The 22,760-nt window shown below is 46.1% G+C and overlaps 1 protein-coding gene across 1 annotated transcript; it reads right to left on the reverse strand.

Moving 5' to 3' along the window:
• Positions 1 to 316: 316 nt before the first annotated feature.
• Arhgap30 (Rho GTPase activating protein 30) lies at positions 317 to 22,466 on the reverse strand. The gene is made up of 12 exons (XM_048452001.3): positions 22,051 to 22,466; positions 12,488 to 12,590; positions 9,704 to 9,848; positions 8,137 to 8,219; positions 7,872 to 7,979; positions 6,998 to 7,125; positions 6,345 to 6,519; positions 6,160 to 6,263; positions 6,002 to 6,079; positions 5,115 to 5,510; positions 2,749 to 3,062; positions 317 to 2,656 (listed from the first exon to the last, which is right to left on the reverse strand). Exons 1-12 carry the CDS (start codon positions 22,145 to 22,147, stop codon positions 1,046 to 1,048), a joined length of 3,342 nt encoding a protein of 1,113 aa, XP_048307958.3. The 5' UTR covers positions 22,148 to 22,466; the 3' UTR covers positions 317 to 1,045.
• Between the last annotated feature and the right edge of the window lie 294 nt (positions 22,467 to 22,760).

Raw genomic sequence — 22,760 nt, forward strand, 5'->3', positions numbered from 1 at the left:
TTAATTTTCTCATCTGTAAAATGGAAATACTAATACCAACCTTACCAAATTAAGTAGATTGAATAAATTCAAGGGCAAAGTTTTTATGCACATAAATCTAGCCCAATTCCTGGCATTAGATGAACATTATGTAAATACAGGTTTCTCTTCCTCATTTCTTGACCACCATGAACCCAGTTCTACTTTCTAGCTCCAGGTTCCCATGACAACTGAGGAAGAATATCTAAACAAGATATATACATTTTGGCAACATTCAAATGTGATACCTTTCCCCCCAAGACTTTAATAAGAGTAAGTCCATACACTATTAAGTGTAAAAAAAATCAATTTTTATTATCAAACAGCCACCATGGCTAAATGAGGCCTCTAGCTCCCGCCTGTGCAGAGAAACAGTGCCAGGACCAGAGTGATGACCAGACATCCCGTTCCTGAAATAGGAGGTTATTCTAATGGGAAAAAGAAAGACCAGAGAGATCTGTACAGGACTTCTTCTGCAAATAATTGAAGGCAGAAGATGCCATCCATTTCCTTCAGTGAACACTGAGGACTTTAAAGAGCTTCTTGGATGTGTTTCCCCTAATCTGGAGCTAAAAGGGTCAGGATATAGCTAAGGATCTGGGAACAAAACAGGAGTGAGCAATTCTGTATCTGGCCCTGTATTTTCCACATCTGTCTTGGGCTTCTATGAAGAGACGTTCACAGTCTCAGAAAAGGGCAGGAGTTTGACTGGAATTCCCCATTATGTATTTAAATTTAAGAAAATTAATAAGTTTCTACCTACCCTATGTTTTGGTTAATAATCACAACTTCATGGGAATAAGATCTTCCTACATTTCTTAAGACTCTGCTAAGAGATAAGTGCTTTGTGTCTAACACAAACTCAAGTAAACCCACCAGGGCAGTGCCTCCCGTGTCAAAACAAGTAGCTGGAGGACCCAAGCCTATGGAATTGGGCACTTCAGCTGTCAAGGGTGAAAAGACAGCTAGCTAGGCAAGGGTTTCAGAGATTAATGACAAATTTCTGATTCCTCTTGTTCCATCCTAATCACAGCCCTTCTTTCCCATGGTTAGTCTGTGTTTCAAAGGCATATGTCTGACGCTGAGGGGACGTAAGAGGGACAGGGGGGTGAAGCTCTCTAGGGGGCAGGCTAAGCCGACTCCTGGGCTCAGATCCTTCTGTGCCTTCAGGTGGGAGTTCCAGACAGCTAAGGGGCCGGGAAGAATGGGCAGGAATCATGCTACAGGGAGAGGTTCTGGAGTTGAGGCTATAATCCCCACCTCCAGTACAAGTCTGGGTCCGCCGAATTCCCTGTGCCTCAGTTCTCTGGCGTTCTCGGGCCAGGGCCACAGCAGCATCAAAGGAAAGACTACCCCCATTCCTCCAAGAAGCACGAGACCCCCAAGCTCTTTCTCCAGGAGTCCCATCAAGCCTACCAGGTCTTGGACATGGGCTTGCAGGTGCTACATGGATCTTACTACACATTGCGCTGGGCATCTTGGCAAACTGTGGTTTGGGGGGCACTACAGGAACAGAGCGGACCTGTTGGACCTGAACTAGAGTGGAAGCCAGGCGCATGCCCACACCACCAGTTGAACCACAGGGACAAGAATACATGTCACATGCCTCAGAACTGAGCTGTCCCTCAGCCTCCATCCCCTCTGGTTCAGATGGCTGTGGAGGGCCTTGTTCCATCTCAGAAGACTGTTCATTGACTTCTTTTGTACTGTCAACCTCCAGGGACTCCACACCTGGTTCTTCAGAGAGGGCCCCCTCTCCTAAGTGGTCACCAACAGCTCTCTTGCCTTCAGTTTCTATATCTATACTTTTTTGTTCCTTGCTGACCTCCCCTTCCTCCCCATTATCATTGTCTTCTACTGGACTTCTACCATCTGCACTGTGTCCTTGGTCTTCTCTTGACTGGTGCTCAGTATTCCCCCTCAGGCCTTTGATCTCATCCTTGTTGCCTTTCTCAGTCTCTTGGTTGTGTACCACTTCCCAGCTCTCTCCGGGAAGCAGGTATTCCTGGACCGAATGCTCTGGATCCATTCCAGTTTCTACGGGGGTGTCCTCTCCTTTCTCAGCTCCTTCTTTTCTCCCACTCTCTCTTTCCTGCTTGTCTTTATCCTCTTCTTTTGTTTTCTCCGTATCTTTGGCCTCTATACTTTCAACCTCTTGACCACTGGAATTTCCTTCCACGGTCTCTATCTCTTCACTATTCCCCTTTTCAAAACTAGCCATCACCTTTTGGCTTCTTTCCCCCTCCCCTCCTTCCTCATCAGCTTCCCCAGCTTCCATCTCAGCCTCTGGAAGTGCCTCAGCATCTTCCCTGTTAGCCAACATGCTTCCAGTCCCAGCTTCCTTGTCATCTTCAGCTTCCTGGCTCGCCTGTTTCTCTTCAGCCTGTGTTGGAGGTTGTTTCCCACATCTCGCTGCCTCTTCCTCCAGACTCCCCACACCCTCCCAGTTCGTGGATCTAGGGCCCAGAAGAGGACTCAAATCATCATAGGCACTCAGGAAGACCTCTTCCCCGTTTTCTTCTTCCACATCAGGTGCGGGACCAGCAGAATCGGGGGAGCAGCAGCTAGGAGCCAGGACATACTGTGCATCATCCAGAGACAGATCATCCAGGGGTGGCTCTACAGAGAACTCTTCCACCTGTAGGCATAGCATTGTGTCTAAGGACCAGGTAGTTCTATCCACGCTCTAGGCTACACACTACCCAAATACCCAGCACAGCTCCTCCTTACCTGAGGCCCAACTCCCAGGAGCTCCTCCAGGTAGCCCATCCCAGGGTCATCCTCCGCAAGGGAGAAAGGTGCTGCTCCTGCGGCTCCTGCTGCTCCTGCTGCTCCTGCAGCTCCTGCTGCTCCTGCGGCCTCTGCCTTGGCCACCTCCCTATCCTCCACCCCCACCCACTCAGGCTCGGAGCTGCTCAAGTCCTCTAGGAAGGAGAAGGAATCCTGCACCTCCTGGGACAAAGAGTCCTCCAGGGCAGGAGTCATGTCTGCCGGGTTTGAGTCAGCCAGGGGACCTGGGACTGATCTTGTCTCCAACTTTTCATCTGTTGGAAGAAAAGTAGTTTCAGAAATCTAAAATTCAAGGTCAGCCCCAATGCTTTCAGGTGTGGGTATTCCTCACATTGATACTCTAGGGGCCCAACACTCCTGGCATGTACTAGTCAACATGGCTCATCCTCTCAGACCAGAATGACTCGCTACTTATAGCTCTCTGTATTCTCACTCAAGTGCCAAGCACTGTGGGTTGTTTGTGTATGTCTTTGTTTTTGAGGCAAGGTGTCACTACATAGCACTACTTGGCCTGGTCTGACTAAGTAAACCAGGTTGGTCTCAACTCACAGGGATCAAGATATCTATGCCTTTTAAATACCCGGATTAAAAAGACATGCACCACCAGCTCTAAGCATTGATGTGTGTGTGTGTGTGTGTGTTTTGTTTTTTATTTTTTTTTTTTGAGACAGGGTTTCTCTGTAGCTTTGGAGCCTGTCCTGGAGCTAGCTCTTGTACACCAGGCTCTCCTCGAACTCACAGAGATTCTCTTGCCTCTGCTTTCTGAGTGCTGGGATTAAAGGGATGTGCCACCACTGCCTGACTGTGTTTGATATTTTTATAATTAATCTTTATATTTTCCTACAGAATAAAATGTTATGTATAGGGGCTGGATAGATGGCTTGGTTCATAGTGAGTGTATGCCAATATGAGGACCTGTGTTTGGTTTTTTTTAATTTATTTATTTATTTATTTATTTATGAATTTATTTATTATGTATAGTGTTCTGTCTGCATGTGTGCCTGCACATCTCATTACAAATGGTTGTGATATAGCAACAAATATAGTTGCTGGGATTTGAACTTAGGACCCCTGGAAGAGCAGTCAGTGCTCTTAACCTCTGAGCCATCTCTCCAGCCCTGAGGACCTGAGTTTGATCCCCAGAAAGTTGGTGTGCTCTTCTGATCTCAGTACTAGGAAAGAGGGACAGGTCAGTCCATGGAGCTGACCATCCAGCCTACTTGGAAAGTTCCAGGTCATTGAAATACTCTGTCAGAGAAAAAAAAATGTGGACATCTAAGAACAATATTTAAGGTGGCACTCTGGTTCCTATATTCATGTACACACCTGCACAGGCAACTCCCCTACACACAAATACCCTCCAAAAATAAAGAAATATTATGGAGGATGTTGTACCACACCCTTTGTTTGACACAGGTCTCCTGTATCCCAGGCTGATCTCAAACTATGGAGCCAGGGATATCTCAAACTTCCATTCTTCCATCTCCACCTCCGAAGTGTTGGATTACATAAGCCTCCATACCAGGTTTATGTGGTGCTGGGGAGCAAATCCAGTGCTTTATGCATGCCAGGCAAGCACTGTACCAACAGAGCTATGTCCCCAACTCTTCATCCTCCATTGGCATTAATGAAACTGAAGCTCAAAGCAGCTTGCCCAAGGTCATGCAGCTAATAAGTGGCGCAGACAAAATCTGAAGCTCCACCCACTTCACTGTCCTATTTACCTCGATCTTATACAACCTCAGGCTTTCTCATCAGTGACACTTTGGGCATAGGAATCTGAGAATGAATCACATCCTAGCTCTTGCTACCTAAATCAGTAGTAAATTGCTGAAGATAACTTTCAGGCTCTACTGTTGTAAGAATAACAATACTTACATCTTCACGTTATGAGAAAATTAAATGAGCTAATACCTGTGAAGTGTCTAATACAGCCCACAGCATGAATCGATAAGTGATGTTTAGCTCTTAATATTAATTTGCAGGGACTCTTAACAGCAATTTTTGTTCTTACCCCTACTTGTACCTTACAAAATCCCTTATGTGTTTGGCACAGGCCCCTATTCTTGGGGGTAAATCAGTGATTTGAAGCCTGACAGAGATCCCTTCTCCATGCACTTCATATTGCCTAATAATATGACTGGATCCCCAAACCCCAAATCTAGACAGGCCACGTAAGACTGTGTTCAAAGCCTAAGGGCTGAAGCCTCTGACCTCTGACCTTCCAACGCTACGTTCTCAGCACCACAACTTCAACCTAAAGTTCTAGATTCCTTTCCAGTCCTGGGAAATCTCCAAGTTCTCACCTGGGGGGCCTGGTCCAGGGCCGGGGCCAGGACCTGAGGCAGGATTTGGCCTGGGCTGTAGGGCAGGACACTCAAGGCCACGGGTAAGCCTGACCAAGGAAACGTTAGAAATGATGTTTGGAGGTACACTGAGGATGGAGGTGATGTGTAGCGGGAGGTTGACGTTGTAGGGGTCTGAGATGTGAACACCGGCACAACGCTCTGCACGACTGCTACCCGAGGCCCGAATAGCTGACCGCCCAGCTCGTGGAGTTCCTGGCTCAGAATTCGCACTGCCCTGTGCCTCGGCCTCAGGTTCCTGTTCACCCTCTGCTGCATCCATAGAATTATTCTCCAAGCTCTCAGACATCAGTGAGCTTGACTGAGGGCTGCTGGGCCCCACCAGTCCCTCTGGCTCTGTGGAAGAGAGAGAGGGTCAGGTATTCAGCAGCCTCAGCTCCAAAGGGTCTTGGCAGCTCAAGTCAGACTCAGTGGCTCTGTTTTCTTAGGTTTTAGAGGTAGGATAATTGGAAGGTACCAGACCCAGCTTCCTTTTGGCTTCTACTGCAAATGATCTGCCCAGTCAGCAGGTTAAAGGTCACATATACCTGATGGATCCTCTTCCCTCTCTGTAGATACAGTCACTAGCTACCATTAATACACACACACACACACACACACACACACACACACACACACAGAATCCATGTGCAATACTCATGAATATACCCAGAGATTAGACAATATGCTCATCTATTGTAAAGCTTGCCATCTGTCTCCAAGACTGATATATAATTATTCATGATTTTTTTAATTACTGGACACACTTGGTCACATTTATAGACACACAAGCCTGTGCTGTTATTGTCACAGCACATACACACATAGCCACTAACACCTGTCCTCACCATCAATGGCGCCAGCTGCAGCACTCAGTGAGTCCATGCTCTTAGCAGGCCGCAGTGTCCCCTTGTTGGCTTTTTCTTCTGAAAAAGATGAATGTGCATAGCACCAAGACCTCGCACGCCCTCACCAGAGCCCCATTTCCTCATCATCCCAGACCTACCCCTGTCCTCAGCCCGCAGTGGAAGTTTACGTTTTGTCTCATTGCCAGAGCGACCCAAATTGAAGATAGATCGCCATTTCCTGACCTTCAAAGATCCCTTTCTCCTGCAGAGAATGAAGATGCAGTTAGGAGTGGAGTCTGGGTGACTCAGTGCAAGGGAAGAAGTCCTGGGAAGGAGGCCTTACTTGTGTTCTGCAATCTCAATGATAGTATGGTAGGGCCGGATCTGCGGTGGTCCATCGCCAGCCTGTAAGATGCTAGGCAAGTGGTAGGGAGGAGGCCTGGGCATGAGGTCCTCAGAGCTGCCTGATGCCCGGGCCCCTGGAAGATGTTGCCATCCACTCTCCAAATCTGCACCAGCTAGGAGAACAAAAAGAATTGGCCAGCCAGTAACAGAACCAAGAAAGGAACCTCAAGTCCCCAATCCATCCCCCCGCCAACAAACTACCAAGCTAAGGATATATTCAGAGGCTCTTGGAGATAGATCCTCTCTATCCATTTCAGAAGGGTGTTCTCAAGAACAAAGAGGATCAGGAGATCCCAAGATATTAGCCTTGTCCTCCAAGGTGGTGCTGCAGAGACTAATCTACGTGCTAGAATGCCAACAGAAGAGGCCTGCCCAAGCCCTGGCTGTACTAACATTTCTCCAGTATTCTCTGCAGGTGCTCATCACGTACTGCCCTCTGTGAGAGACACAGTCTTCCTGCCCACAAAATGAGAAGTCTGACTGAAGTGACTTGTGAGGCTCTCTAGAGTTGATCTTAGTCACTATCGTAAAGCAACTACAGCTCTTCCCAGCAGAGAGTGGCGATGGGTAGCGGGCAGAAAGGACACTAACCAGAGAGGGAAGCACCCCCAAAGAGCTGGTCCACATGGGTGAGGATGAACTCCACGACAATGGACTGCACACGCACCTCCATGAATGCTGCGGTCCCATTGAAGCCTGAGGCCTCTATGTCCTTAGACCTAAAAGATGTGGAATTAGTCCCTCCCAAGACTCAAAACACTTTCCTATCTAAAGTCTTCCTGAAAACACACACACACACACACACACACACACACACACATGCATAAATGACAAACAAGTTCTCATTACGTAGCTGTGGCTGTAACTGGCCTAGAACTCTCAGTGTACACCAGACTGGCCTTGAATTCACAAAAATCCATCTGCCTCTGTCTCCCAAGTGCTAGTGTTAAAGTCATGCTACAAATGCCCAACCTCTGCCCCTGGTCCTTAACTCCATGTCTACCTCTTAAGCCACAGGTATGATTCAAGTTCAAATACCACTTCCCCCAAGAAAGCCATCTGTAATGTCCTGCCATACTCCTTGCATTGTACCGCAAAAGGAAGACCAAGAATTGTTACAATTGTTATTATTAATAATGCTTTGTGTCATAATGAGTCAGAGACAGGCCAGTTCCTGAATAGACTGTAAAATGTTCACTCAGTAAATGTTTGGCAAAGACCAATATTCTAGTCCCCAGACTTCACAGCACAGTGTAAGTCTTGCTCTTAAGAACTTCACTTGGTCTCGGTGAAGGCCCAAGTTGGTGGACTTTATACTATTTAGCCACTGCTGGACTTTCCTGTCTTGCTGGGTTTATGAGACCCCCAAACCCTCTCCAGTGCACCGCCACAACCACATACACTTGAGTATATCTTGCTACACCAAGTCTCCCAACAGCTACACACTGCTCACACATACACCCACCTCAGCAGGTTGGGGGCCCACACAATCGCCAGATTTCGGGCATGCATGTTGGTTTGGGCACTAAATGAGGCCATGTGGACCAAGTGCCTCATAAGGAACTCCAGCGTCCTGCAGAAGTCAAGAAAAGAATCACCCAAAAGAATATCAAGGCAGGGGTGGACTGACAGGAGAGACAAGCAAGGCTGGGGCCGTTAGTAGGGCTGGGGCTGTAGGTAGGGCCGGGGCGGGGGTGTCTCTGGAGTACAGAGGGTGGAACCCCACACACCTGTAGTTTGGGGCAGGGAGTTCCTGGAGCACATCAAGAATCTTGACCAAGCGTTCTGGCTCGAGCTGCACTGCCACTGCCTCCTAATTGGGGACAAGGGGTAAGAAGGAGACATTGACTCACAGATGACCTGCTTGCTTCTCAGAGGTCCAAATTAAACTCTCAGGAGTGATCTATTGCTATGTCCCACAATGGCCCCACCTAGATCTTCAAGGCACCATAAAACAGTGAAAACACCTCAGGCTGAGCATGGTAGCACATGTCTCTGACCCCAGCACTCTAGAAGCAGAGGCAGAGGCAGGAAACAAGGGCTGTAACCCAGTGGTAGAGTGCTTTCCTGCCTGCACAAGAGCACCAGTGATTGAACCCAGAACCCCAGAAAGAAAGCTTAGGACCTTTGGGCACACAAATGACTACTGAATTTGTTTGTTTGTTTGTTTGTTTGTTTGATTTTTCGAGACAGGGTTTCTCTGTAGCTTTGGAGCCTGTTCTGGAACTTGCTCTTGTGGACCAGGCTGTCCTCGAACTCACAATGATTCGCCTGCCTCCCAAGTGCTGGGATTAAAAGCGTGCGCCACCACCATGTAGCTGATTGCTGAATCTTATTTATACATCGTCTTGTGACCTTGAGTAACTCACGGCCATTCCCCTGCCTCAGTGTCCACCTTAGTACAGCTCTGGAGCTAGACCTTTGAAAGGGGTCTGGGAAGGTAATCCACCCAGGCTGGTCTGGATGGACTGAGCAGGCTTGGTTGCTATGCTGAGTCTCAATGTTGTTGCACTCAATAAAATGCAAGCTCTTGACAAGTAGATGGGATTTTGCTATGTTGCCCAATCTAGGCTCAAACTCTAGGCTCTAGCAATCCTTCTGCCTCAACCTCTCAAGAAGCTAGAACTTTACTTTAAAAGTATTACTCAAGCCGGGTGGTAGTGGTGCACGCCTTTAATCCCAGCACTTGGGAGGATCTCTGTGAGTTCGAGGCCAGCCTGATCTACAGAGCAAGTTCCAGGACAGGCTCCAAAGCTACACAGAGAGACCCTGTCTCAAAAAAACAAAACCAAACAAACAAACAGAAAAAAAAAACAAAAAAAAAGTATTACTCAAATCAGGACACCATTTTTGTCATGTGTTTTCTCCTCCAAAACTGTTTAAGATTTAAGATACAGTTATAATTGTAACTGGAGGGACATTCCTGAAAATATTTTTTTTTGTTATGTAAACAGCATTTTTGTTCTCTTAAGTGTAGGGAAACTCTGGTCTAGGTGCTTTCCAAGGCCTCCCAGCTCTGACAGCCTGCCCTTGACCTCCCAAGTCTTACTGCCGTGCTCTGTGAGGTCTGCAGGCCTTAGGGGAAACACACCATAGGGAGGGAATGAAGACAAGAGGGAAAGAAGCTGGTAGAGGTGGCAGGGGGTTGATGAGGTCTGGGAAGGAGGGCGCTTCTCCTCAGTAATGCTTAACTGTCAGGCTCCCAGGACCGTGCCTGGCACGTGACACACCTGGGGTGTCGAAACTGAAGCGGTGGCCCTTGAACCCTGTCTCCCACCCCTCTGCCTCTCAACTCACGGCAAATTTGTCATAGAGCCGGTAAGTGAGGAGGGGATCTGGCAGCTCTCTGAAATAGGCCTTGCACAAGGAGGAGACGCAGTGAATGTCCTGGAGGTAAACGTCCCGTCGAAGGTCTGGCTTCCGCTCTGCCTCGAACTCCTGCCTGGGGAGGTGCAGAGTGGTCAGGCATGGTAGAGGCCAGACGGGGGATATGTAGGGAGAAGTAGGACCCATAGAGGTCAGCTGCAGGCAGGGTCATGGTCCAACATGGGTGAGACTTGGAGGGAGAATGCTGGAATGTACGCATATTCACATGTATATACATTATATATGTTCATTGGGGTATTTACATATATTTTCTATGTATGTTAGGAAATATTAGGAATTGCATATGTGGATATGTAGACATGAATGTAAAGATGAGGAGAGACAGGTAAGTGGGTCTGTGCATGACTAACTAGGGATCGATGACTAGCAGCAAAGACGTACGTCGAACTCACTAGACACGAGCGATGGACCTAAATGTGTCTCTCCTTTTTCCTTTTCTTTTTTTGAGAAAGGGTCCTGTTATATAGTTCTTGGGTGGCCTGGAACTCAATATATAGACCAAGTTGACCTCTGACTCACAAAGATCCATCTGCCTCTGCCTCCTGCATGCTGGCATTCAAAACGTATGCCACTTCGCCTAACCTGGGTGTCATACTTAAACCAAACATGTTGTCTTCATGATCTTGATTTGAGTAGCTAGCAGGTGCTCAGATATGGCACCCAAAGTGCCAACAACCAAAAGAAGATAGATAAATTAATAACACAAATTCTCCTGAGGCAGGAAGATTTCCATGAATTTGAGATTAGCCTATGCTATGTAATAAATTCTAGGCCAGTCTAAGTTACAGAGTAAGACTGAAGAAAAAAAAGAGAGAGCAAGACAAGGGGCTAGGAAAACACCTCAGTTGATAAAGTGCTTGCCTCATAAGCTTAAGCATCTAAGTTTGAATCCCCAGCACTCATAGGAAAAGCCAGGCAAGGCAGCAGAGACCTGTAAGATCAGCACTGGGGACTCCCAGGAGCTTGCTGGCTAGTTTGTCTAGCCAAATCTGAAAGCTTCGAGTTCAGCATAATCTCTGACTCAAACAACAACAACATTAATAATAACAAAAACGTAGAGAGGACTGAAAAGATGCTCAGTGGTTAAGAGCACTGGCTGCTCTTCCAAAGGACCAAGGTTCCATTCCCAGCACCCATATGATGCCCCACAGCCATTTGTAACTCCAGTTCTGGGCCTCATCTGGCCTCTCGGGGCACCAGGCACACACATTGTACACAGGCATACAAGCAGGCAGAACACCCATACACATAAAATAAAGATATTTTAATAAAAATAAGCTCATTTTTAAAATAAAGTAATTGAATAAAACAGGCAACATTGACCTCTGGCCTCCACACAAATGCACACAACCATACGAATATATACATGCATATACCATCCACAATAGAAGAAAAAAAAAGGAAAGTTTATGTGTCAAAGGACACTATCAATAAAAAGAACTCTGGGTTCAAAATCCCCGCTACCACAAAGAAATAGAGGAAGAGAACAACCCACAAACCACAGATGGGGATGAGAAAATACTGCTCATTATACATCTGATTAAAACCTAGTACTAAGTCAGGCTGTGATGGTGTGCTTTAATCCCAGCACTCAGAAGGGAGAGGCAGGTAGATCTCTGTGCATCCAAAGACTGCCTGATCTACAGAGTGAGTTCCAGGACAGCTAGGGCTATCCAGTATAACCCTGTCTCAAAAAAAGAAAAACTTTGATATTCAGAACATATAATTTATTACAACTCAATGATTTAAAAAAAATTAAGCAGAAGCCTAAGATTTGAATAGGTGTTTTCCAAAAAGAAGGCACAAAAGGTGTTCAACTTCATCTGTAGCTGGGGAGATGCACACATAAATCACAGTGGTATATCATACACACCTACTAGGGTGAATACAGTCGGCCTTCATATATGGCTGGCAGACATGTAAGTGATACAACTGTTATATTAAACTATTTAGCAGTTACTTTGAAAAGTTCAACATGAAGTTGCCATATGGCCCAGCCATTCCACTCAGGTACACATTCATAATAACTGAAGATACAATCATGAAAACTTGCACATGTTTGTTGTAAAATTATTCACAATAACCCAAGGTGGAAACAACCTGGAGAGTCATCAACTGATAAAAGGGTAGAAGAAAAAATGTGTAGCTATGTTGGAGAATTGTATTCATCTACAGAAAGCAATAAAATACTAGTACATGCCGCAACATGCATGAACCTTGAAAGGACTCAGAGTGAAGAGACAGACTTAGGAAAACATGCATTGTATTGTTACTGTTTATGAGATGTCCAGAAGAGACAGATCCATTCAGATAGAAAGTCAAGTTAGGTGAAGGGGAAATGTAAAGAGAATGGTGACATGTTCTGGAATTAATGGTAATGATTGCAGTGCTGTGATTATACTAAACATAACTGATGCAAACATTTTTAAAAGGTGAACTTTATACTATGTGTATATGCATGTATGTATGTGTGTAAAGCAGACTGCATATGTGGAAACGGGGAGAGTATGTGTGCTGTGGGAGTGAGCTTGGGGTCCCCACCTTGCCTGACCAGACTTAAGAGCCTCTCCCTGGAATAGTACCTAACATCTGTGCTTTCTTCTTCCACTTTCCCTTACCCCTCCTCCAGCTCTCCCCAACAGCTTTTACCATGACTGCCAGCAACCCAGAGCCTGTCCACTCTGTCTGACTCACCGGAGCTTCTGGATGTTAGAGGAGACCCCTGAGAGGCGGTAGATCCCATCCACCACTCCATACTCTTGCACGAACTCTGCACAGCTCCTTAGCACCTGGGGCACTGGGGACACAGATGGGTAGAGAAAAGAAAATCTGAAAAGCTAGTGACTGTAAGGGTTCTGAGAGATGCAGCATCATGGAAGAGGGTTCACCAAGGTTAAGGGCAAAGCTTGTGAAATAAAAAACTCGTTAGAAAGATTCTTACCGGTGATCAGACCCAACTCAACTGTCTTCGTATAATATTTTTATCCCATAGTCCTGAAGTCTCAGCATAAACCCCTGTACTAAAGAGGAATTCACTGCTACTTAATATTAACCCTCTTAGTTCTATCTCTTTTTCAAAGATAAAGATTTTTAAAAAATTATGTGTATGTGTCTGCTCAAGGGAATCTGCATATAGTCCTGGTGCCTGCAGAGGCCAGAGACATCAGATATCCCTGTAGCTGGAATTTTAGGACTTGTGAGGTGGCTAACATGGATGCTGGGAACTGAACTCGGATCCTCTGCAAGAGCAGCAAATGTTTTAACCAGTGAGCCATCTCTTGAGCCCCAGCTCTGTAACAAGCTTTATTTTGGCCACCAACCAGCCTCCAAATCACGACACAGAGATTTAGTATTAGTTATGAATGTTCAGCCTTATCTTATACTTGTCCCATTAGCTCTTATTACTAAATTTAATCCATTTCTCTTCATCTACATTTTGCCTCAGGTTTTTTTTTACCTTTCTTTTATTCTGTATGTCCTACTCCATGTCTGGCTGTCTGACTGGCAGCTACCTGGTTGTCTTCCTCTTTCTCTCCCTCATTCACTCTTCTTTCTCTCTTTCCTCTCCTTCTACTTTTTCTCTCTGCTCACCAGCCCTGCCTATCCTTCTACTGCCTAGTTATTGGCTGTTCAGCTTTTTTTTAGGCCAACCAGGCACCTTTAGGCAGTCAAGGTGAAACAACAACACATCTTTATATCCTGGAACAAATGCAGCATAAACAAATGTAAAACATCTTTACATAGTTAAACAAATGCAGCAAAAACAAATATTAACACATCTCTGCCTGGTTAAAGTAATATTCCATAACACAGCTCTACCTCTGTTTGTTCATTTGTTTGCTTTGAGACAGGGCCTTGCCGGGGCGGTGGCAGCTCATGCCTTTAATCGCAGGACTCAGGAGGCAGAGGCAGGCTGATCTCTGTGAGTTCAAGGCCAGCCTGGTCTACAAGAGACAGGGCCTCTGTGAATCTTGGGCTGGCCTTCAGATTGCTATATAGTTAAGGAAGACCTTGAATTTCTGATCCCCTCCCCCACTTCCTGAGTACTGGAATTACAGATGTGCCCATCACATTAAATTTATTTGTTTGTTTTTGAGAGTCTTTCCTAACCCAGGATGACCTTGAATTTGCTGTGCAGTTGAAGGTGACTTTGAACTCCTGATCCTAGTGCTTCTGCTTTCTGAATACTGAGATTACAAGCATGTGCCCCCATACTTGGTCTGTGTGATACTGGGATCAAACACAGGGCCTATGCATGCTAGGCAAGCACTCTGCCGACCAAGCTACATCCCCAGCTCCCTTTTTATGATATGTACTCAGTGTTATAGCTTATTATTTTAGATTTACACAGAAAATGATGGGCTAATGTTGTAGGACACCAAATCATTTACAATAACCTTACCTTCTATTTTAATAGTTTATAGATATTTAACAGCTTATATATAAATCCAGTTGACAAAAATCTTAAAAGTTAAAGATAAAAAAATTAAGGTAGGTACGGTGGCACACACTTTAATTCCAGCACTTGGGAGGCAGAGGCAGGTGGATCTCTATGCATTTGAAGTCAGCCTGGTCTACAAATCAAGTTCTGGAACAGCCGAGGCTACGCAAAGAAAACCTGCCTCAAACAAAACAAAAACAGATAAGAAATACAAAAGAACCACGCAATGGTGGCTCATGGCTTTAATCCCAACACTGGGGAGGCAGAGCCAGGCTGATCTCTGTGACCAAGGCCAACCTGGTTTACAAAGTGAACTTCAGGAAAGTTAGGATTGTTACCACAAAACTTTGTCTTGAAATAACGCTCCCCAAAGAAAGAAACACAAAAGAAAACCACCTCAATCTAACTTTAAATATCACTATCCATGTTAGAAAATACAAATAAAATTATTAGGCCAAATCAAAATATAAAATGGAGAAGTAAGATAAATGATAACTGCTTTATTTTGTTTTTCAAGACAGGGTATCTCTGTGTAGCCCTGGGCCTCCTGAGTGCTGAAATTAAGGCATGTGTCACCAACACCTGACTAAATCAATGCATCTCATTAATAGTCCTGTTTGTGTGCATGTGTGCACACACGTGCGTGTGCTTATGAGTACAGAAGCATTTCAGGATCCCTGAGGGGCTAGAATTACAGGTGATTGTGAGCTGCCCAACATGAGTACTGGGAACCAAACCCTGGCCTCTGTAAGAGCAGTGTGTGTTCTTAACTGCTGAGCCATCCCTCCTGCCCTGCATTCAGCTGTCAGTGCTGTAGTTATAGGAAGAACAGGTCCGCAGCTTTCGAACTGAAACTTCTCTTTGTCATTAGTTGTTGCCCCAGATTTCTTTTTTCTGAGACAGAGGGTTTTTTTTTAATATTTATTTATTACGTATACAATGTTCTGCCTGCATGTATGCCTGCAAGCACCAGACCTCATTACAAATGGTTGTGAGCCACCATGTGGTTGTTGGGAATTGAATTCAGGATCTTTGGAAGAGTAAGTAATACTCTTAACCGCTGAGCCATTTCTCCAGCCCCAGAGTTTTTCTTTGTAGCCCTGTATGCCCTGGTACTTGCTTTGTAGACCAGTCTGGCCTCGAATTCATAGAGATCCATCTGCCTCCTCCTCCCGAGAGCTGGGATTAAAGGCTTGTGCCACCACCCTGCGACATACCCCAGAATTTTTAAAGGGAGCAGCAATTTTGTGGGGCAGACAAGGCAAAGTAAAAGACTGGCACCAAAACTGCATTTATGTAACATTCTGTCAGCCACGAACAAATGAACCGTGGTTGTCCCGGCTGAAATGGAACCCAGCTGGAGGCACTTTCTCTGGTAAGAAAACTTGCAGTTACTCAGTTTGGCATTGGAAAGTACCACTCCTGATCATGTGGTCAGGCATAAAAGGAGAGTACCGACTTCCACAAGTCAAGTTGTCCTTTGACTTTCACATGCCCTTCATGGTACATGTGTGTCCACACAATATACAAACAAAATAATAAACATTTTTTAAAAATGAAAAAAAAATTATCTCTCCTGATGTTGGGCCAATACTGTGCTATTAGACTCATCTCCTTAAAGATTGTCGTGGTGTTTCTCATATTATCTTGATAGAGTAGCAGTTGTGATAGAGTCTCAAAAACAAGTATTGAATCCCATATAGAAAGCCATGCAGCCAGATGATGGTGGCCCATGTCTTTGATCCCAGGACTCAGGAGGCAGAGGCAGGCAGATCTCCCTTAGTTCAAGGTTAGTCTGGTCTACAGAGCAAGTTGCAGGACAGCCAGGGCTACACCAAGAAACCATGCCTCAAAAAAAGAAAAAAGAAAGCCATGCAGACAAAGATAGCTGTGAATGCAACCTAACTCTCAAACCTACAAACTACGCCCTTTCCTTACTTTAATCCTAGGCTAAAGAAACACCCAGCCTACTCTACCCAAGTACCCATTGCTTATCTTAAAGGTACAGAATAAAATATGAACACCTCAGCCTAGGATAGAAGACCTTCACAACCCAGGTCCTGACAAACTCTATGACTGAGCCCTTTGCTAATCCGTAAGCAAGCCTGGGTACCATTCTTCCGTGATGTGGCTTGGACATGCTTTTTCTCTCAAAGATTTGTGTGCTGGAAGCCTGGCTCTCAGAGTGGTGGTGTTGAGATGGGAAACAGTCAAAGTGGGACCTAGTGAGTGATAATCAAGTCATGGAGTTCTCTCCTCATGAATGAATTATTACTGTCTCAAATCAGTGGGGTTTGCCTGTTTTTTTTATGTTTGTTTTTTTCTATGTGTAACAGCCCTAGCTGTTGTGGAACTAGCTTTGTAGATCAGGCTGGCCTCTGCCTCCCAAGTGTTGGGATTAATGATGTGCACCACCACCACCACCTGGACTGGCTTTTTTTATATATATATACATGTGTATGTTCTTGTTTGAGAGGTGGTCTTTATTACTAGCTGAGACAGGCCTTTGAAGATGCTCCTATACCTTTCAAGTACTGGGATTGTAAAAGTGTGCCACCAAGGCTTACAATGCTCCCTCTTTGGGGTGGAGTGGGTCTTTCACGACTGGATCAGAGAGTTATCAAATGGCAGGAGCAATGCCACTCCATGCTCCTGGTCCCTTCTGTATGCAGAGAGTTTTCTTTCCATCTCACCATATTGTGACATATCCAGGGGTTCCTTGCCAGGATGCTGGCATAAGCTTTCTGAAAACCTCAACCACTGTGGTCATGAGCAAAATCAACTTCTCCATTTGAGCCGTTTTGCTGGAGCAGCTCAGAACTGGCGAAGGCACTTGTTTTATTTTCCTGTCTGGGAATAAATCTTCCCCTCCAATTGCCTGGCAAACTGTTACTCAGAACATCTCAAGCATAGCCTCCTAGCTGGGCAGAGTGGCACATGCTTATAGTCCTAGCTCCTTGGGAGACTGAGGCAGGAGAATCACTGTAGCCCAGGAATTCAGAGCCAATGTACAACATAATGAGACCATCTTTAAAAAAAAAAAAAACTTAACTAAACTAAACAAACTAAGCAAGGGCTGGAGAGGTGGTTCCGCGATTAAGAGTGTTTGCCTGGAAAGCAAGAGTTCTGGAATTCAGGTCCCCAGAATCCATGTGAATTCATGTAAATGGGTTGCAATTCTGTCCTCACAAAGTGGAGACAGGAGATGCCCCAGAGCAATCAGGCTGCTGATACAGCCATATCAGCAAACTATGGGCTTGACTGAGAGACCCTGACAAAAATAATGTGCTGGAGAGTGATGGAGAATGAGCCCAATTATTAACCTCAAATAGCCACACACATGTATACACACACACAAGAATAAGATAAAAACAAATTTAAAAAATCACTGTTAATTCTGAACCCTTTGTGTGTGTGTGTGTGTGTGTGTGTGTGTGTGTCCTCACACACTTTGCTCATCTCAATTTTTTTTGTATGTATATATGTGAGCATCTTGTACATGCACCTTATGTATGCAGGTACCTGAGGATTCCAGAAGAGGGTGTCAGATTAAGGTGGAACTGGAGTTACAGGCAGTTGTGAGCTACACTATGTGGGTGCTGAGAACTAACCCCAGGTCCTCTGCAAGAGCAGCAAATGCTCTTAACTATTGAGCCATCTCTCCAGGCCCCAATCTTAAGTACTTACTAAACTTTATTGTAAGTGGTTGTGTCTATACCTCCTAAGAAATGTTACTCTCTCATCAGAGAATCCTATTTCTCACTGTGGCGAAACATGAGGTATTCAAATGTTTGTTAGATTACGCAATGGATTAACTCAGAATTACGTCTGAATCACTGAAGTCCCTTAGAGAGTTGATAAAGAACATTGCCTTTGACAGAGAGCTAAGTCCTGTTGACTGGAACTCACCAGTGAAATTCCTTGCATTTATCAGTGTCAGGGAAGTTACGTTTCTTCTCAGCTACCTAAATTTTTGTTCCCTAAAAGCCTTGTGAGTTTCATATGACTTTTAAGTACTACGCAGTTTAAGGCCCACCCCTAGCAGTCACATAAAACTATCTGACATGCATTTCTGGGTCCTTCTCTTCTTAATTTCCATTCAATTCAGTTTCCTCAGTCATTTATTTGTTCGTTGTGTTGCCTCTCGGAAGTCAACTCAAGCTTTTTGTGTGAGGTTTGTTTGTTTCATTTTTTGAGACGTGGTTTCTTTGTTTAACAGTCCTGACCGTCCTGGAACTCACTCTGTAGACCAGGCTAACCTCAAACGCACAGAGAGCCAGCTGCCTTCCCAAACTTTTTGTGGAACAAATACGACAGAAAACCAGGACGAAGGGTATAGACAATAATCCCACCGACCACTGGTTTTCATCTTTCTTCCTGTGACCTGGTTTTCAGATCCTTTGTCTTTTTGCTCATAACCGGAACTTGAGTAAAACAAGAAAAGTGTGGAGGGTTAAAAAAAAAATTTAAGGAAGTCTTTGTTTTCACGGTTGTGCGTGTATTAATCCTTAGAATGAGGGACCCAGGACATTTGCACAATGTCTCTGGAGTGAGTGGTTCCTAAACTTTGGGCTCCTGTCATCTTTCCTCACCTCACTCCAGTCTAGCCTTGTGGATGACTGTTTCTGCCTTCAGGACCTGCTCTCGCTTTTTCGTGGTCCCTCGTCCTTAGTTCTCGGCACTAAATGAAGAGACGAGGCTGCCCCACTTGTTGAAGCTGCTGCTCTGCCATTGGGTGTCAAATGCTGCATCCATTCTTTTGGCCACCATATTGCTCTACTGATTCACAAATAGGCTGCCGGCTGGGTCCGGTTAGTGCACACTTGTAATCCCAGCTACATAGCGAGACTGCATCTCAAACATCAATCTCCTTCTCTCCTCTAAATTCCTAGATTTCATCTAAACCAGGTTTTCTTGCCCTATTGTTCTCAGTTGATTTTGAATCTCTGGAGTAGGTCTTTACAGAGATGGAAGGTCTTAAGGAGCCTGAGTCATAAAGGAAATGGGTCTAGAGATAACAGGGTCAGAGAGTTGGTGGAGCTGCAGATATACATCAGAGAAATGAAGTCTGAGACAAGACAATGGAATCTAGGGACAAGATTCGGGTGATGGAGTCAACATGATGCAGAGGATATGGGTGGAGTCAAAGGCAGTGAATCAGAAACCAAAGCAAGTTATCAGAGTGTATGTAGGGCTCAGGGATGGGTAAGATCCATTTAGGGGAGAAGAGTTAGGGAAGAGGTCTAAAGTCAAGCAAGGGTGTAAGGGTAGAGAAAACTAAGATGACCGGGGAGAATCAGTACACCAGAAGCAGATGAATTTCGCCTACCCAGACCTTCAATTTCTTGCTGGATCTTGAGCTAAAGAGAGAAGCTGCAATCAACCAGCCTCACTCATCCCTAACACTTTCCACCTCTCTGTACCAGGATGTTTTGAATTAGGGGACGGGTTCTCACTGATACCCGAGATACCCAAGAGTCATCTCTCAAGCCTGGAGCGCAGGTGAAGTTCTGGTAAGGGACAGAAGTTACTTCTCAGCTGCTCTGGATTCACCTGCAATCAGGAGCTGCTGGCCTTTCATTATCCCTCTATCTCTAGAAAGAAACCTTTCACCAGCTGGGAATGGTGGCCCTGAGAACCACAGAAGGGGAGCCTGGGCTGCCTGCGGGGGATGGGAATCACAGGGAAGTGTTGAACAAGGATAAGGAGGCTGAACTGAGGGTTTACCAGGAACTATAAGAACATCATCCCCAATGAAGTCCAATGAAGATTCTCTGTCAAGAATCGTTATCTAATGCTGGCTAGGCGACTTCTCAGCTAAGAGAATTGACTGTTCTTCCAGAGCACCCTTGGCAGCTAACGATGGAACTCCAGTTCCAATGAGAATCTGATGCCCTCTTCTGGTCTCCATAGGCACTGTACATATGTGATACACACACATACCCACAGACAAAACTCATGCCTATAAAATTAAAAAAAAAATCTCAAAACTTAAAAAGAAAATCCTTTAGTGCTGGTGAGATGGCTCAGGAGGTAAAAGATGCCTGCCACCAAGCCCAAAAACCTCAGTTCAACCATGGGACCCACATGATGGGAAGAGAGAACTGGCTTCCAAAAGTCGCTGTCTGATTTCCACATATGCACCATGGTACATGTGGACACACACACACACACACACTGATATTAATACCACTAATAAATATAGCCTGCCAGGCAGTGGTGGTGCACATCTTTAATCCCAGCACTCAGAAGGCAGAGGCAGTTGGATCTCTCTGAGTTTGAGGCCAGCCTGGTCTACAGAGCAAGTTCCTGGACAGTCAGGGCTACACAGAGAAACCCTGTCTCAAAAAACAACAACAACAAAGCATGGCCTGTGAGGTGGTACAGTGGATGAAGGTACTTGCCGCCAAACCTGATGACTTGTGTTTGAGGTCTGGGACCCACATGATGGAAGGAGAAAACTGATTCCCTCAGGTTGTCCTCTGACCTCCATACCTGCAGGGGAACCAATTTGCCCTTCCCAACATGCATACAAAATATATAAGTAAACAGTGTGATACTTTTTTGTTTGTAAAAGAAACATTATGGCCAGTGGATCGATTATAAAGGAGCCAGGTGTGCTCAGAAGAGAAGAGGAAGGCACAGAGAAGTCCACCTCGGCTGTAAACACTCTTGGGGTCTGGACTTTCCCTTAATGGAGGCTGGTAGGGATGGGGCCCTCTGATGGAGGAGAAAAGGGGAAGGAGGTGTCTGGGGACACAAGGGCGGGGCTAAGAGCAGGAAATGAGCTGGGAACCACCATCGCCCTCCCTTCTATGCAGGCACCACAACCAGAGAAGGGGACAAAGAGGAAATGACAGATTGGGGTGGGGTGGAGTGGGGGGGCAGAATCATGCCCTTTTTTGTAAGTCGCTCAGTGTGCTGAAAACAAGCTGTCCAGTGCAGTCAAGATAGCTCAATTTCAAATCAAATAAGACATGATTCTGAGCGCATGCTAGGCAGAGCACTGAGCCAGGGCTTGTCCCTGGGTAGGCTGGCTTTCCAAGGCCACCGCATAGTAAGCCACGCAAGGAACTGAGGCAGCTCTAGACAGGGCCTACACCTATCTTTATTGCAGCTTCTACTCCCAGCTTCAAACCAGGGCTTAAGCCATCTCCTTCACTTTTCTGTGTTCCCTGCTTCAGCAGCTTCTCCCCTTGCCTTCTACTGCAAACCTGTTTCTTTTCTTTTCTTTTTTTTTTTTTTTTTTGCAAGCAATCTAAAAAAGACTGTCTCTCCTTCCCCCACACCCTCCCGCGGCCCAGCAAAGGTGCAGAAGGGCCAGGTCCTTGTCCCTTGGTGCTGTTCTCCAGCTAGGATGCCTCCCTCCTCTCTTCCCAAGCTATGTCCTCAGATCCACTGGGCCCATTCCCACCTCCATTTGTTCTTCTATCAATGATCCCTTCAGTCACCCTCCTGACATAGGACCTCCATTCCCACCCTCTGTCCTCGTCTTCGTCTCCTCACCTGATTCATCGGTATCTCTAGACTTTATAAATGTCATCATCCCCCACCTCAAGTCCCCTTGGAGTTCTTATCCTCACCCTCTCAGAGACCTGCCCCACAACTATTACAGAAGCGAACCTCTCTGCCTCCTCTGAGCCACATTTCCTGTCTATCCTGGGCACGGGTCTCATGGATGGTGATCCTGGGCCACGGGGCCCTACGAGTTGATTCTTCCCAACAGATCAAATCAAGCCAGAGAAGACAAGCTCGGTGCCTGCGTGCCAGTCCACCCACCCATTCTGCTGCCCCCTGCTCCGGTTGGCCTCCTTACCGTCTTGTCCTGAGTGCTGTAGGTGCTCCTGTAAGTCGCACCCAAACACACGTTCCTTGGAGTAGCCCTTCTTCTTTACTTTCTGCCGAGACTTCATGGCCGGCGCCCCGGGGATCTGGCCCCACCACTTCTGTTCCCCAAGACCTTTGACCTACCAGTCCCCCATGGAATCCCAGTCAGTAGTTGGGTTTGGCCCAGCCCCAGAGGGGCAGGGCTCCAAACTGGAGGTGGAGGGTGGCTTGGGCAACGGACAGCAGCACTTGCCTATGGGGCCCACCCGGGGCCACACGGAAGTGGATATGGAAGAGGAAGCTACCAGAACCCTGGCATGAAGCTGTATCTCGTGGCCAAGCTGAGACCTGGCCCTTCTCGCACTGTGCAGCTCTAGGGGGGCAGGAAGCTGTGCAGCTCCTCAAACCCGCTTCCTGTTAAAGCATCTTTGCAACCACAGGGCCTGCGGTGGGGGAGGCAGCTGACATTCACATCCTCATCATTGCTGAGACTTCGTCTATTGGTTACAAAGGGAGGTGATGTCAGAACGCTTGGGTGGAGTAATGGTGCCTGGGGTGCGAGCAGGTGGTTGGCATTTCCAGAGACCCAAATTCGGGGAGCGAGGCAGGAAAGGACTAGGCAGAATATACTCAGGATGGAGGATGCCTCTGATGGCTTTGTCATTGTGGTCAAGCCACGTTTCTTCACTGAGCCTCGGT

This window comes from Myodes glareolus, chromosome 5 (assembly GCF_982192425.1).
Source record: "Myodes glareolus chromosome 5, mMyoGla1.1, whole genome shotgun sequence".
NCBI lineage: Eukaryota > Metazoa > Chordata > Mammalia > Rodentia > Cricetidae > Myodes > Myodes glareolus.